The sequence below is a fragment of the Triplophysa rosa genome, linkage group LG23, assembly GCF_024868665.1.
Source record: "Triplophysa rosa linkage group LG23, Trosa_1v2, whole genome shotgun sequence".
NCBI classification, from domain to species: domain Eukaryota; kingdom Metazoa; phylum Chordata; class Actinopteri; order Cypriniformes; family Nemacheilidae; genus Triplophysa; species Triplophysa rosa.
The window spans coordinates 13,141,855-13,158,591 of record NC_079912.1 but is presented as its reverse complement, the minus strand read 5'-3'; the positions used below and the strand labels follow the sequence as shown (position 1 = coordinate 13,158,591).

Genomic DNA, 16,737 nt, shown 5'->3' with positions numbered 1-16,737 from the left:
TGTAAAGCTTTGGGTTTTCTCTTCATACATTTATTAACACTACAGTTATTGGCTACATTATTATTCGATAAAGAATAGAATGATTCAATGACAAGAGCAACATTCTGCATTTCTTTGGTATGCATCAAGCTAACCACAAACAAAGCTTACCCTGGGTGAACAGGACGGGGTAGATTTTAAAGTTGCCACCGTGCCTCAGCCTCTGGGGTAACTGCTGGAAGTAAAATGCCTCCAGGTAAAAACAGACTTTCAAAGCCTGCCGCGTGCCCTCGACTTGATACGAGATGGGCATGTCTGGGGAGAAAAAGACAAAGCCATCAGTATGAGGGAGATGGAGAAAGGTCTATAAATAAAATATTTTCTGCCAAGTCTTGGGCCTGAAGTGACTTTCTGAATACTAAAGTTAAGAACACTAACACTATTAGTATAATATAATATATAATATGATATTATATGATAGAAACTTTAGAAGACTTACAATATATGATAACAATATAACGAACTGAACAAAAACACAGATATTGACAGTTTCAGTGGCAACAACATAAACGTTATGTGACCTCTGCAAAGAATCTATAACCAAGTAGTTTTAATTGAATTGAATACAATTAATATACAATAAAATATGAATATAAATTAAATATACAATAAAAGGTTATATTATAACCAAACACAGACCGGCAGTTAACTTCATCTGATGAAACGTATATATATTTAAAGTGATGTACACACACCGATACTTACACACTACCAGTATTTAGGTTAACTGTTATATTTTGCATGTACTGTATTCTATTGTAAAATACATGGGATTATTAAAATGGGAACTTACTAGCAACAAGCGGCTCTCCTTCAAACTGTCGGAAATAGAAGGTCACCTTTTCCAAGTCTATGAGAGCGACCTGTGTATCTTCCAGCATTGCCTGCTCATCCGTCTAAAGGATAAAAGAAAAGTACAAAAGCAACAAAAAGTTACTAAAACAAAACAAAAATTATATTCATATTTACATCTACAGCACTTTTCACAGTTTTGCTTTACTGCAGATACGTTGCACAGACGTAAGAAAAATACAATATATTAAAAAAATTATAAAAAAAAAACATGGTATTAAAAATCCATAATGTCTAAGATGTACATTAGTACTACTAACTGTAAAAATGTATAATATTGTATTCAGACTGTTATATCCATAGCGCTATTATAAAATGATATACATTAGTCACACAGAAGATGTGAAAAACAGGCATGTAGGTCAAGAGTAAAATCAATTTAAGTTTCAAGAAATGTATTTAAAAATACCTAATTTCATCCAAAGGCTTGTACCTACCTACCTAGTTGCTTTATGAGAGCGCAATATATGCCTAGTAAATACCTACAGCCTACTAAGTAAATGCTTGTTCAAAGATCATAAGAAATGAGTATATGTGTGTATAAAGTATGGAAAGTATGTCGTAGGTCTGAAATTAAGACTAACAAAGTTTGTCATCAAAAGTTTGATGTGCTCTGGTATACTGTCTATACTGTATAGAATACAATTACAGCTTCCAGTTGGCCGAAGGTGAACAAGCAGAGAGATTCATCATTTCTTTATGCTTTGCCCTCGGTTTCATCCATTCTGAAGTTCATCTGCCCCGCACACACAGACACACAGACGAGTACGCCCATGGCTGAGAACCATCCGCAGACAAATCAGAACAAGTCTGCTGTGGGAATCGTGGGACCACTCCTCATCTGAAAGCAACACCTCCATCTCACACGTGGGCTGACTGTCTCTGAGATTCCCATGTGCCAGATGCCACAATCCTTTCATCTGGGGGCCTACAAAGCTGCCAAGGCGTATCATATCAAGAAATTACCTCCGGGTTGCTCTCAGCTGGCTGTTCTGCCTCCTGTGAGTGTATTCAGAGGTGGAGGGGGCAGAGCATCAGTACTGAGGAGATAAGACTGAGGCCTCAAACGATGGGAATGTTCAAATTACATGCAGGTTTAGTTTATAGTTTATATGACTCCCAGCTTCATTATGCACAGATTATGCTTGATTTAATGTGCGTCTAACCCTGCTGGGAAATTCAGGAAAGATGTTGAAACATATTAGATGGTTTGTAGCCAGTCATTTAGCTTGTAGACCATCTCTGACCTGTAAACAAATCAGCTGGTCATACAATACCAGCTGAAGGTGGTCAAGCAAATATTTGACACAGCTGCTAACACGTAAAATGCTAAACTCTGCATCACACGCTTCCTCCAAACCACCTTCTTGCCTTAAGCCAATCCAACTAAGAAATATATTCATTCTCCATTCATAAACTGAGTGGAAATACATCTTTTATATAAAAAACAATCCCAGGCAGACAAATGAACAAACATAATCTAGAAACAATCACATCCAGGTAAAATCTGATCAAGGGTTACAGCCAAATAAAAAAATAAATCCAGCATCATCCCTGGGTCTCTCAGCCAAATCGCAAGTGTATGAGGAAAACACGCATAGACATAGTCATCAATTCAGTAAGACGAGAAACTCCACAGTCACAATGCACAGACACGGCTTTGACCTTGCGTCTGGTTGCGGTAAACACAAGCAGATGTAATCTGCAGGGAGCGGGACAGTAAAACAAAGAAAGAAATTCACGATGCAGTATACGGCAGAGGTGTGCAAGCTCGGGGGGTGTTTTCTGTGTAATGTACAAGTGTTATCTCGCTTATTACAGTAGATGCGATGACATTCAGGTCAAATGTTAGCGATTCTGTCATTAAAGGTGTTGTGTGAAATATTTAGGAGGATCTATTGACAGAAATGAAATATAATATACATAACTGTCTTCAGAGGTGTGTAAAGACCTTACATAATGAGCTATTTCTATCTACATACACCGCGGGTCTCCTTACATGGAATTCGCCATTTTGTTTCTACAGTAGCCCTAAACGGACAAACTGCTCTACAGAGCGCATTTTGTAAATATGTTATCTCCTTCGGCAAAGAAGCAAAAACGTGACGACATGTTAGTCCTGTATCAGCCACCATAGTGCTTCGAAAGGGAGGGGGAGTGAGCCTTTGGTTGCAATTCGCAACCTCACCACTAGATGCCACTAAAATCTCCTCAATGCTCCTTTAAAGAAGCTCATCATCACATTAAAAAAGAATTCAATGACTCGAAAATCTAACTGGATTGGACCATTTGAGATACACACACACATACCTCATCAGTTTAATTTTATGGTAATGCAGAAGCAGTAAACAGATTACAGTTAAGATAATTGTTTATGCTGGGAAGTTTCGCCTCCAGCTGATTGGCCGAGGCAGGTACTTACCAAATTTGGTGAGAGCAGTGATTGGAAATGAAACAGCAAACCAGCGGAGGAAATCTGCTCCAGCCAGCGGTGACTGGCCTCCTGGCCATCGCTCTCAGCACTGAGGGACTGATTCAACACGGCCAACAACTGCTCCGAGAAAGAACAAACCGCTGCTACTAGACTCTGACTGAACACCATGTCTCTCCTCAACTGGATCTCTGAATCTGAGAGAGAGGAAGAGAGTTCAATTAGTGTATGGTGAGGTTAAATCTATTGAATTAGCTTTTGAAAAGCTCTTAACCTACTGTCATCTCATTCATAGTCAATGAAGCTCTTTAATATCTCTGACTTTGTGAATCCACATTATGTTTAGTCATGACCATGTTGAAAAAAACCTGAGCTTAAAGTGAGACTTCAGGCATGAATCAAAATTTCCCCACGTATTACTCACTGTCAAGGCATCCTGAGTGAATGTGACTTTCTTCTTGAAGAATAATGCAGTCGAAGTTAAAATACCACGTATACTTTTACTTCCAAGCGGTAGAACGGAGGCAATTTTTTGAAGCTCCAAAAAGTGCATGCATCGATCAAAGAACGGCTCGACACGGCTCCGTGGTCTTAACAAAGATCTTTTCTTATAAATATATTTTGTGTTCAAAATATTTTCTTTTGTGTTCTACAAAAGTACTGCAGGTTTGAAATAACAAGAGGATGAGTAAATGATGACAGAATTTTCATTTTTGGATGAACTATCCCTCTAAGCAATGGTCTAAAAATCTTTGATGCAGAACTAAGAAGTCAAATCCACCCAACGGCACATCAAACTACCTTCTCATTTCCCAATAAGCTCATGGCTTTGTTTTTTCCCCGGCTGAATGTTATTTGCATTTTCTCATCCTAACCTTGAAAAACGCTGGCTTTTCATTACATTTATGTTTCCTTAAGGGGATTACACAAGGCTCTGAAGACTGTTCACGTGGATCATTTTTTCCAGAAAGATGCCAGGCAGCCTGTGCAGGTGCGACAGAAGTGCTGTGTGGCGGAATTCTGAATTGAGTGTAATTTATTCAGGGTGACCTCAAAAGACTGCCCACTGTTCGGTGTGACAGATTACAGCACATAAGCTTTGAATAGAGCGTGTGGGAAAAGACTGTAAATGATGCCTATTCCATACGCTTTGTGTATATTTATAGTATATTCAAAATATGTGCAATCTGGAGGTGAACGCGGTATAATTGACACCCACCTGTGTACTGCAGTAACACCAAAAGCAGCCGGGTTTTCACCTCTGGAAAAGTACAGACAGCAAAATGAATGAAAACCATCAAATCCATCTCCTTACATTTGCTTTAGTGTGGTGTGGGGACTCAAATGAATATGATGCCACTATACATTTTATGACTAAATTCTATATATTTTGACTCTACAAGCATTCACATAAACTATCAAAGTGTTAAAATGCATTTTTTTTCAGCCATTGCTGGCAACAGAACAAATACTGTAGCTGAATGTTCATCCTCTCCCCTCCATAAACTTCAGCAGCGTGTGCTTAAATGATTCCCCCCACCAGAGCTACTAGCACTATCGAGAGCCGCTCAACAGCGGTTGTTTTTGGCCATGTTTGTGCGTGTCTGTTTTGGAACCACTGACCTTCCGCAAACTTGGCGATGGAGTGTGTGAGAGCTTGGACGCTGCTGGGCAGATTCCATGGATCCTGCTTGACGTGAAGCCGCAGTTTCATGGTGCAGTTGAGTTTGGGCTCCATGTCCTGGTGGAACTCTGTCCAAAAACAATAACAGAACGTTTCGACTCAAACGCGCACAGCGGCGGTCAAACAAACATCGCCAACAAAGACAAACAGATAACTGCCGTCTGTATTACAACTGTGAAACGCACACGTATGATCCAATGGAATAAAAATACACATATTATACAAATGTTAAAATATTTAAATTTCAATGCAACTGGTCACAACAAGGTCATTTTTGGAGGATTTATTCAGTTTAAACAGGTGTCCTTACATACTTTTATCTTGTTTTAAACAACGCAAGTATTGTTTGATTTATATTATATTTATAGTATGTTTATAAATATTTATATACATTCTTTACAGCAGACGGCACAGAGTGTGAAAGTGTTAACACTCGTCACCACGGCGATGACAAAACGGCGTGATTCGGTTCAGAGATACACACATGACCTTTCTCACACACCTATCCGTTTCCTTTCGAGGAAAAGGATGAAGGGTGATGACTTGATATTACATCATTTCATTCACTTTAGAGACTATGTAATCATTTCCTTGGAGCTCTCAGTGGTGATGTGAAATATTTTCAGGAATTTGCCACACAGAGTAAGATGACATCAATGATCATGATAAATGGATTTCAAGGACAGTGTAAAAACTGCCATTTTAAAATAGAATATACACAAAATATTACTGTATATGTATATGTGCAGTACTGTATGGTATGAAAATCATGATATCTATATTGTCTATACAGTACTGTAATGTATGTAGTATCTGAATAACGATACTGTAATATCACCACATTATAATACCATATTATAATATGCAGTCATGTACTAGTGAATACAATCAGTCAAGGTTATAGCCTAATACTTCTGCATGGTTTAATCTGGGTGGACATCAAATCTAAATATAGCATCTTCCGTCAAGTAGTACTGACTTTTATTTCTTTTCTACTCTTTCTATCCCTAAAAAAAAAAACTGCGCTTATGCTTTTTGTTGTCCTCGTGTTGTTCCAATTGCTTCTATTGTTTACCTCCTTTTATAAGTCGCTTTGGATAAAAGCGTCTGTTAAATGACTAAACGTAAAATGTAAATTAACACAAATTTCCACAAGTGTCTTCCATGTGTTTTGAGCAACCTGAATGACTATTGAATGACCCAAGTAGGGTGATGATATTTGACACAATGATATAAAAAAAACTAAAATCAGACTATAAACATGACCCGGATCTTCATGAATCTAATGTTCTTATGTGTTTGAATCAGAAAAGAAGTGACCTAGACAATCTTGAAGAATCAAACGTCCTTGTGTTTCTGAATTTAAGTGACCTGGTCGATCTGGATAATCTAACATCGTAATGTCTTTAAATCCGAGAGAGGAAATGTCCTAGATGATCACAACGACTCTAATGCTCCAGTGTCTTTGGAGAGGAAGTGTCCTAGACTACAGGTATCTCCAGTAGTCCAGACAAAATGAAGTGAACAGATTTGATTAGCACGATTCCCAGTAAAGGACAAAGCTGAGGTTGGGGCAGTTAATCACACAGCCAGGAGGAAACCCCCACCTCTAGCCACACATCCTTATACTGTACCAACCACGCTTGAGATGTAAAACACAGGCATAGATTTATGTCACTCCCATAGAGCAGGATGGACTAGCCACACATCTTGGTTTCTGAGACGTGTAAGAAAAATGAGGCTCATGAACATTAGCCTTTGGGTTTTCTGTACAGTAGTGCACTGGTAACATGTAAAAAGATTGAGTATGGGGGCAAAAGACAGATGTAACTGTAAAACAAAAGGAAATAATACCTTGAAGTCCTCGTCCTGGAGTGAAACATTTAGTCTGCTCAAATGCTCGTGCAACAGTCGCCCCTTTTAACAAACTGGTGATGGACTCCACCTGCAAAAAGAAAAAAAGCCCCAAAACACCACAGGAAATGATCGTGGGTGTCAGTCCACATCTTTAAATAGCTGAGCAAGCAAAATAGCTCTACAGTTAATCTGGATAAAATAGCACGTCTGTGTATTCTATAAAATAATTCAGTTTCAAAATATTCCCAGAGGCAATAGCAGACCTAAAGCGATTAAGAAAGCAAATACAAAACTTGAACTCCCACCCTGTAAACTGAAAACATTTGTGTTGCATGTGAACTGGGAGTGTTACGCCCCCGGAAGCCAGAATGCTATGAAAACAGCAGCCGAAGAGGACCCAGAGAGCACATTGTCTGGTTTACTGGATTGAGACGCCCTCATTAAACAGACGTGAGATAAAGACATTAGACGTTGTGCCTCATTTAAGGAGCTTGAAAGGGATAGTTCACCCAAAAATGAAAATTCTGTCATGAATTACCCTAAGCCTTGTTCCAAACCTGTATAAATGTCTTTGTTCTGTTGAACACAAAGAATGATATTTGGAAGAATGTTAGCAACTGAGATTTATGGGGCACCATTGACTACCATTAAAATAGTTGTCAAAGGTGCCTCAGAACTGATTGTTTTCCTAAATTCTTCAAAATATTTTCTGATGTGTTCAACAGAACAAAAAACATTATAGAATAATTCTTTCTACTATGCATGTAGTCAATGGTGCCCCAGAAATCTCAATTGATAACATTCTTCCAAATTTCGGTTCAACAGAACAAAGACATTTACTGTACACAGGTTTGGAACAACTTGAGGGTGAGTAGTACATGACAGAATTTTCATTTTTGGGTGAACTTTCCTTTTAATCTGGTTTGGTTTCTGAGGTGTTAGAAAGGTCAAAGGTGAAGTCTCTTAAGAGTCACTTACGAATTATTGATTAATGTTACAGAGTTTTCAATCCAAAATAATGAAACTATCAAAACCAACTAAACTTAATGCTGCAATCTGTAACTTTTTTCTAGTTAAAATGAACAAAAATTTCTTATGAAAAGTCTACATAAAAATCAGAGTTAAAAACATTACGCTGATTTGCAAATCTATGCTTATAATAATGATTGAAGGTTAAGCTGTCAGGTGCGATTTTGTGGAAAATGTCAGTTAAACCTCATCTGACTTTAAAACACGTATAAGATATTTCTGTAAAATAACATACAATTTTATGTTTCAAAGATTACTTAAATTACGGATTGTACCTCACAAATTAGAAATACAGTTTATAAAGGAACTGCAAAAAATGTAAAACAGGATGTAAATGGTTTTGTTGGCTTTGACAATAAACATACACACACCTGACTGAACAGATGCTCCAGGAAGCCGTGTAGTTTCTTCTGTTTGTCGTGAGTTATCCACACGCTGGCTGGAAGCTCATCTCCTGCATGAGTGAATTCGAGACATTTTCTTTTAGACAAAAATTCACATACTGAAGTCATTCATAACCTATTTTATTAGTGTAGTGATGTACAATTTGCGATAAAGCACAAGTATCTCCCCAAACAACATTCCACAAACTCTCCAGTCTTTCTTTCCCCCCATCTGTTCTGCAGTTAGCATTAAATGGCCGTCAATTTGTCCCGGACTATCTTTTGACAGGTACTGCCTGAGCGTCTAACTAAGTGGGAAATGTGCAAGTAATACACAGTGAAAAGAGATGAAAATCCATTTGAAAGCCATATATAAACTCATGCCAAATGTGATTATAGTCCCGTTCCTCTGTGTTTTGGAGGGTTTATCGGGGGAGAGGACTAGCAGGGTCATGATGGCAGATGCGTGTGAGATGATGTCTGTTTGAATTACCCGAGTCCATCTCGTCACTGTGCACGTAAGAGCTGCAATGACTGCTGCAGATGCTGGTGAAGGAAGCGATGGAGTTCCTGTTGCTGTTACAGTCACTGTAAACAAACAGCCAAACATTGACATGTTACTAACAAATAATCAAACCATCAGACCAGATTCCTAAGCGCTGCTGTAGAGTTTCAATCAAGTCGTAGCTTCTGTAAACAAAATTTGCGAGCTTTGTCTCGACTGCAACAATTAGGCCTATTCACATAACCGCAAATTAAAGTCGCAAACAAGACGCTGAATCAAAACAATGCATTCTTACGGACCTATTTTACACTGGAAACTAACATTTGTTTAATGACAGATTTTGTTTTTGAGATCAAGATTAGTTTTTGTACTCGGACTGGTAGAGAAAATAAAATCACAGAACCATGATGTTTTGGGTGACATTTGTGGAACAACAGATAAAATAACATAGTATTTGAAAATGTAACGCTACATTTACACTATGTATATTTATACTACATATTCAATGTAGAAATTTCCATCACAAAAAATGTAACTTTTATTTAATTATTTTAACTATTCTTTTTTTTCGTTTTAGTAATTTACTTTAAATATCTACACTAAGAAAATGTTTATAGAGACACTGTGTTTGGATATATTTATTTAGGATTTTTATAGAAATATGAAAATTACATATAGTTTATATATTAGAATATTTATTACTTTTTTCAATGTATTGTACTATGAAGTATATATATAAAGTAAAAATACTTAAAAATGGTCCAAATTTTTAAAAAACTATAATGAAAGAAATGGATATGTTGGCACAATTCTATTTTATCAAAATTAAAATATATATATATTTTTTAAATGGATGACTGGTAGAAATGGTAGAAATCAGACTGGTAGAACAAAATAAATCATAAAACCATGAGGGGACATTTGAAGAACAACAGACAAATATATATTAACATACAATATGAAAATTACACTATACTACATATATTTACACAACATATGTTTATGCTGCATATTCAAGAGAGTACCATGACTTAATTTCTTTTCCATTTTGTTTTAATTTTTAGTAATTTACTTTATGAAAATTATTAATCCATTTTTATTCATCCATATTTTTTCCATTTTGTTTTAAATTTTTTAGTAATTTACTGTATGATTTTTTTTAAGGCCCGGAAACCACAACTTTAAAATTCCTGATATCTTCTTAATAGTAACTTCTTAATAATAACATATTTTCCATCACAAAAGGAATTCTCACAATTTTATGTAATACATCATTATATTTGTTTGGTTCTGTTATTTGATTTTATTTAGTTTTCATTAATGTGATTATAAATAAAACACCTGTAGGAGTCCCTGTTGCTGATGGTGTCATGACCCGAGTCCTCCTGCTCATCTCCAGCCACATTGAAACACACTTTCTTGCCATTGCGTTCGCTTTTCTCGCTCTCGCTTTCAGCAGAGATGTAGCTCTCGGTGGGCTTCCCTTCGGAGCCAGTGGGATGTGTGATGGACGAGAGTAAACTGTGAGAGAGACAGATTGTGAGACAGACAGAGAGGAAGAGTGAGAGAAAGAGACATGATTAAACAAAAGGCAGTTCATACAAATTCCACTCAGCTTCAAAAGACCTTGCACCCACCGATCGCCTGTTGCACAAATAAATGGCACAATCCTTCTCATACAGCAATCTTCAATTTGAATGGTTTGCTTTATTTCTTTAGTTTTTCACCAAAAAACCATGGTTGATAGTCAAAGATCAGGCTACGTGAGACTAGTCGCAGATTAATCTATGCAAAATAAAAATGAAAGCCTCCAGAAATGCCTGCTTATGACTCACGTAAACAGTGGGAAAGATATTTGACATTATGACCTTGCGGGCCCAGCAGCACAAACACACTGCCACATCTTAACCCCATCTCAGCCTCCAAGCATACTAACATTTACTCTACATGAAAAACCATTTTGGGAGGACTGGCCACAGAGCTGTAATATCATCAAGATGTGCTGAGTGCGAAGACGACCAGAGCCAAACAAAATCAGAACCTGTTTGTGTTTGACTTCCACACAACAACATGAGGAAGTTACGAGGTCCTACGAATATGAATAACTTCAAAACAAGCACACAGCTGTATCAACAATCATACTGTAACTCTGCATGAAATCAGTTCCTCTTCTGGAGAACGGTGAGGAAAATGTTTAAAAAGACACCATGTCTGTGCATATATAAAAATTACAAAGACACTTCACTCAAAAAAAATGGTGCTATATAGCACTAAAGGTGGTTCTTGGCTCGTAATCATAGGGGAACCACTTTTAGTGCTATATAGCACCATATTTTGGTGCTTCAGTGGTCCTTCAGAGGTTCTTTGGGGTGGCCGAGGTGCTATAGCACCGTTTCCGTATAAAGAACCTGTTAAGCCGCTGTATGATTCTTCAGTCATTCTATACTGTATAGCACCTCAGTCATCCCAAAGAACCGTTGAAGAACCACTGAAGCACCAAAATATGGTTCTATATAGCATAGGGCTGAAACGATTCCTCAAGTAACTCGAGTAATTCGAATACAAAAAATCATCACACAACAGATTCAGACAGTGCCCCTCTTGGTTCTTTTAATGATGGGGAACTCCTTTCCTCCTTTCATGGAGAGACACAAACCCTAATTCTAAACTCAAATTCTCATCCTAACAATAAACAAAACCTCAACGAAAGCTTAACTCCAACCCAAACCAATTCTTCAAGTAAGAAACACAGGAAAGTTTCCAAAGGCACCTCTTTTGCAAGTGCCCAGAGGACTCCTGACGCCCTCATTCTCCAGCTCTGCAGTTCTAGAACACCGTCCCTCCCTGCCAAAGCAGATGGGTCGCCACCATCGCGTGCCATGTGGTCACCATGGAAAAGAGAACCCCGGGTTGCTATTGGCCGGAATTTAATAAGGAAGTGTGTACAGCGCGGGGCCTCGAGGGGCACAGAAAATCAAAGCGAGAAGAGGTGGAGGATGGGAACAACAAGGAGCCTCCGCAGGGAAGATCTTGGGTTGAGTCCACGGGTCTCTCTGCATACAGTCCTTTATACATGAGCGCTTTCATGTGACATGTGAGGTTCAGTCGCGCTTTACATTCAGCTAACATCATACAGCTGAATCTGCACTTTCAACTATAATGAGAATCTGACTTGAGTTCAAATCACACTTTCCTCTTTTCAAATACAAAAGGGAAACATCTGCATGAACGAGCAGTGTGATGTACAAAGAGCCAAAGTGAAACAGACAGTTAGACGGAGACATACTGTATGACTTCATGGTATATGCATATGCATATACAGTATATACCAAAGCAAGGGAAGAAAACGTGGTAAACAGGAACTTAGTAAACAAACAAGCAAGGACGTAGGAATGTTTGATGTGTTCTATTATCTTATAGTTTCTCAATGGTCGCAATGGGCTGATTATAGTTATTATTGCAAAAATAATGTCAAGCAAAAAACTTTTGTATATGCTAAAACTTTTAACAATTTCTTAAACCTATTTGAATTCATACATCTCTACTATTTATCTTTAATGTATGTCAATTCTTTGGATAGTCTGACGCTCATTCAAATCAAAAGACAACTGACTACTAAAAAACTGTGGCAACCTCTGTGTCTTCTAACAACTTATATACTCAGAAAATGACATTTCTACTGAGTTTCAAGTTTACCAAGTTTATATAAGATGCCAAAAGTTATTATTTTCTTCAGAAATGAGGCAACACATGTGATGTTGTGACAGGTGCAGTTTTACCAAGAGACTCGCTCGCCCAGAATGACAATTCACCTGTGCTTTGCATTTGTCATGAATATGACAATTTTGAAAAGAAAAAAATAGCTCAACAATTCTGTTGTCATAGAAACAAGCTTTTAAACTAAAAATAAAATAAAATAAAAACTCTTTCATGGCTGGTGTAAAATAGGGCTGTCACAATATCAGATTATCACTTCATAATTGTGGCCGATATTATCGTAAAATCTATCAAACAAAAAACATATATTATTAATATTATTAATAATAATAATTAGGTAAACAAACAAACCAATAATAATAATAATAATAATAACAATTAAGTAAACAAACAACCTAATAATGATAATGATAATGATAATTATTATTATAATAAAAATGCTATTAGTCGAACTCATCTTTTTTCCTTAATTTTGAGTTTTTTTAGCCACTGACTCTCCCTCAAAATACAAGTGTGGGTGGAAGGAGAGTGTGTTTGAAACCATTTTGGCTCTTTCAACAAAATATTAAACGGGTGCAATACCACCACCTACTATGTTGGACAGTCAACCCGATACTGGCACTGAATTTCACAATTTTACAATATTATCATATGTGTAGTATTAACACAAAATCAACAATCATGTTAGATTAATACTAATATTTCTATCACACTTATTGTCAATATCGGTACATTGCAACACTCTTAGTCTTAAGTGTGAAATTTTGCAGTGAAAACTAGGCATGACTGAAGCAGAATTCAAGTTTCACAATAAATGTGTAAAAGAAAAGGCATATTTGCCAAAACAACATGCAAAACAGTCGGACACCCCTTTCTTTTCCAACAGTACAGCTTCTAGAGGTGGCTGCGGTGAGCTACGCTGCAGCTATTTGCCCCATTATTGCCCACTGATAGGGATAACTGTCAACAACCGCCTCCAGGCAGCCATTACGGCACTCTCTCTCGCCCTGTGAGGAAGGTCATTATCTCCCCACCAGATCAAGGACGACCCTGCCAATAAGCACACCCTAGACCTGCAGAGAGCAACTGGCACTGACAAGCATATGGCAAAAGCAGAGAAAGACTCCGCCCCCAATTCAGATCAAGCTCAGCTGTAATTGCCAGCATGCCTATGGAGAATTTGACTGCGAGATGTCTATATAATGATGCAACCTCAAAGGCTGTAACAGAGTTTTTAATCAAAGGGTATAAATGGAGTTTGAAGTTAGGCAGGAACAGAAAAAATGAAAGAGGGGAAATTTGTTATCTATTAATTTGAATGGCCTTGTTGTTTAGCTACATTGCTACACAACTCAACGACAGTTCTGCGCTCTTGTGGCGATGTTTATTTCCGTTTTGAAAGCGGAGGCTGATCTCAGTGTCCCGTTTTCAACAAGGTGTTAATTGGCTTCCACAAAATGAAGCCATCAACAGCTCAGCTCAGACAGGAAGTAGCCCACCCCCTCTTTCTCACACAAATGCTCACAGATGTTAGCGCAATAACAATGATTAGGACCTTAATGCAAATTCCAGATGCTAGGTCATGTGAAATGCTCGATGATTATAAAATTGCTCCGTTGAGACTCACAAAGTTCTACAAATTGTCACGTCTTAGAACATTTACACAACTCTGACGTTATTTGGTTCTGCATTTGAATAAATGTCTCGCTCACATTCAAAGGAGAGTTCAATAAATACCGCACTTAAATGTGCACCACTAAATGTTTAATATAATTGATCAACAAGCCAAAACTAGCATTTAAACAACGTTAACCTATTAAAAATTAAACCCAGCATTAAATGTTAAACTAAGCAAAACAGCTAAAAACATGTTTTAATATCATATTTTACACTGAAGTCCACTCATAGTGTTTCTTTCCAAAAATTGGCTCATAATTCACGTTCATATAAACTCAGTGGGGTTCCAAAGGCTAAGACCACATTGAAAATTTGGGATTCAAAATTTTATTTAAACTTGGAAATAAACAGTTTTCGAATTCTGAAACATGTACATCAGACTCACTCGTCAATCTGTGCGGCGTAGCACTCCATCTCTTTGACGACGGTTGTGAGTTTGGTGAGAAGTTTGTGAAAGGCGTCCAGGATGAGCAGGTCATCCTCCCGTAGCAGGAAACGCAGGCCGTGGCCTTCCGCTCTATTCAGACTGTGTCCTGATGGAGCGGCCATGCTGGTGATACTATGCTGGACGTACACCATAGGGTTCAGTTTGCCTGTTCACACCAAACAACCAGGTTCCAGTATGAAAAAGTATTATATAAACATTAGTTTACATATAATTTAATAAATAAGTTATGTCGGGAAAAGTATTTCAATTGAGCGTGCATCCTGACTCACCCAGCTCTGAATTGCGGCTTCCTTTTTCCAGAGTGTTTTTCCTGTTGTCTAACTGGACTCCGAGGGCGCTTCCTAGGGAAGTGGTGGTCTTGGGATAAGACACCTCCATTACGTTGATGTGGCAGTTGGTGGGGCAGAAGTCACTGCTGTGCAGAGGGGAAACCTTGGTCTTTGCCTGCTTGAACGTGGGCCAGGCTCTGTTCTTCAAAACCCGCGAAAACTGAGAGCAGAGATCAGTGGGTTAGAACATGAACAAAAGCATATACTGTAATTAATAAAAACGTCTAAACCTGAGCAGCAGTGAGACAACCCAATATTGTGTTGTTTTTGGCTTCTGTCAGATTTAGGATTTTTGGATTTATTCTGGTATGCTAACAGAGCATGCTCATTATGATCTGGCAAATTCTGTACCCATCAAGCCCCGATTCATTTTTATTTCTCAAATCTAAGAAATGGTTAGGAACATAGAATATGCTCATGTATAAAATGATTGAATATAGTTTAAAAGACAGTTTAAAAGCCCAGATTTTATACATCAGCATGGGAAAATGGATCCTTGAATGAAATTGAAAATCAAATAAAAAGAAAATTCCAGAGTTTGTGCACAATTTGGACACCAATCAAAACACCCCTTATAGTAACAATATAGATTAAAATAAGGGTTCCAATTAAACTGTTGGTTATGATTTCGGAGGTAACGTCAGTTTGTTGTCATGTGACTTCTTCAACCCACATAAAGAAATAAACTTGTCACTTTATGTTTCAAACAGAGATGGCGACAGAGAGTCAAAAGTTGTGGACATTTACGCATTTGGCAGACGCTTTCTTACATTGCATTGTATTATACAGTACATTTGCTTCTGACTATGTGCAATCCCCTGGGATCGAACCCATGACACCCTTGGCATTGCTAGTCCCATGCTCTAACCAATGAGCCGCAGGAAAGCTTGGATTGCAGTTTTAAGAAATTTTGAAACCACCATTCACTACCATAGTAGGAAACATTTTTTTATATATTTCTTTGTTCTGTTGAACACAAAAGAAGATATTTTGAAGAATGTAGAAAAGCAAACAGTTCTGGGACACTTTTGACTACCATTGTCATTTTTCCTACCATGTTACCATACCATGAACTGTTCCTTTAAAAAGTCTGAACCAGCATAAAAATTCAAGCTGACCTAAGCTATCCTTCATCTGTAGATAAAGTTGATCAACAGTGCCCAACACTGCACTTCACGTGTAGAAAAATTATTTAAGGATCATTTATTATTCAAAACTGGACTGTGAGAAGCTCCATATAGTACATGTAATGTGAATTCTTTGAATTCAAAGTTAGGTCTTCAGGCACAGAAGCATATAACTGAATCAGTTACAGGCTGGCGAGACCTCAAAGTCCCCTCGAGAACAGCGATGGTGCTCTGCATACATTTAAACCTCGCCTTTATCCAACAATCTCATGATGACCCCTGCCTCTCTGACTACGGCCGTGATCCGGGCTACACTAAAACCAGCAGTGGCTTACTCTGGGACTAAACTTCCCACATTCCTGGCCAACCGGCAGCTTTAACGTCCGGGGATCGGACCCTGCCAGACCTCACACGGGGCCTCACTGAGAACGTCGCAGAAGGGAAATTACGCAATGGAACGGGATGTTCGGAGCTATTTATAGCCAGTGAAGCAAGAGCTAATTAATCCAATGCTGCAGTGTAATGTTGAATCCGATCACAAGAAAAAACAACACATAAACCGAAATATGCTGGCAGACATATTTTGCTTTTCTTGCTCCGAATAAGAGCAGCTGATGGAAATTAAAAATGACATTTCGCACAAGCCCGTTTCCCCAGGT

The 16,737-nt window shown here is 38.0% G+C and overlaps 1 protein-coding gene across 1 annotated transcript in view; it reads right to left on the bottom strand.

Annotated features, from left to right (window-relative positions):
• prex2 (phosphatidylinositol-3,4,5-trisphosphate-dependent Rac exchange factor 2) overlaps window positions 1–16,737 on the bottom strand; it is a 96,065-nt gene that overhangs the window by 23,517 nt on the left and 55,811 nt on the right. Inside the window, 11 exon segments of the mRNA XM_057322771.1 lie at window positions 151–294; window positions 833–935; window positions 3,314–3,519; window positions 4,542–4,583; window positions 4,946–5,074; window positions 6,861–6,951; window positions 8,264–8,346; window positions 8,769–8,863; window positions 10,122–10,301; window positions 14,560–14,767; window positions 14,892–15,111. Coding sequence (XP_057178754.1) covers window positions 151–294; window positions 833–935; window positions 3,314–3,519; window positions 4,542–4,583; window positions 4,946–5,074; window positions 6,861–6,951; window positions 8,264–8,346; window positions 8,769–8,863; window positions 10,122–10,301; window positions 14,560–14,767; window positions 14,892–15,111 — 1,501 coding nt within the window.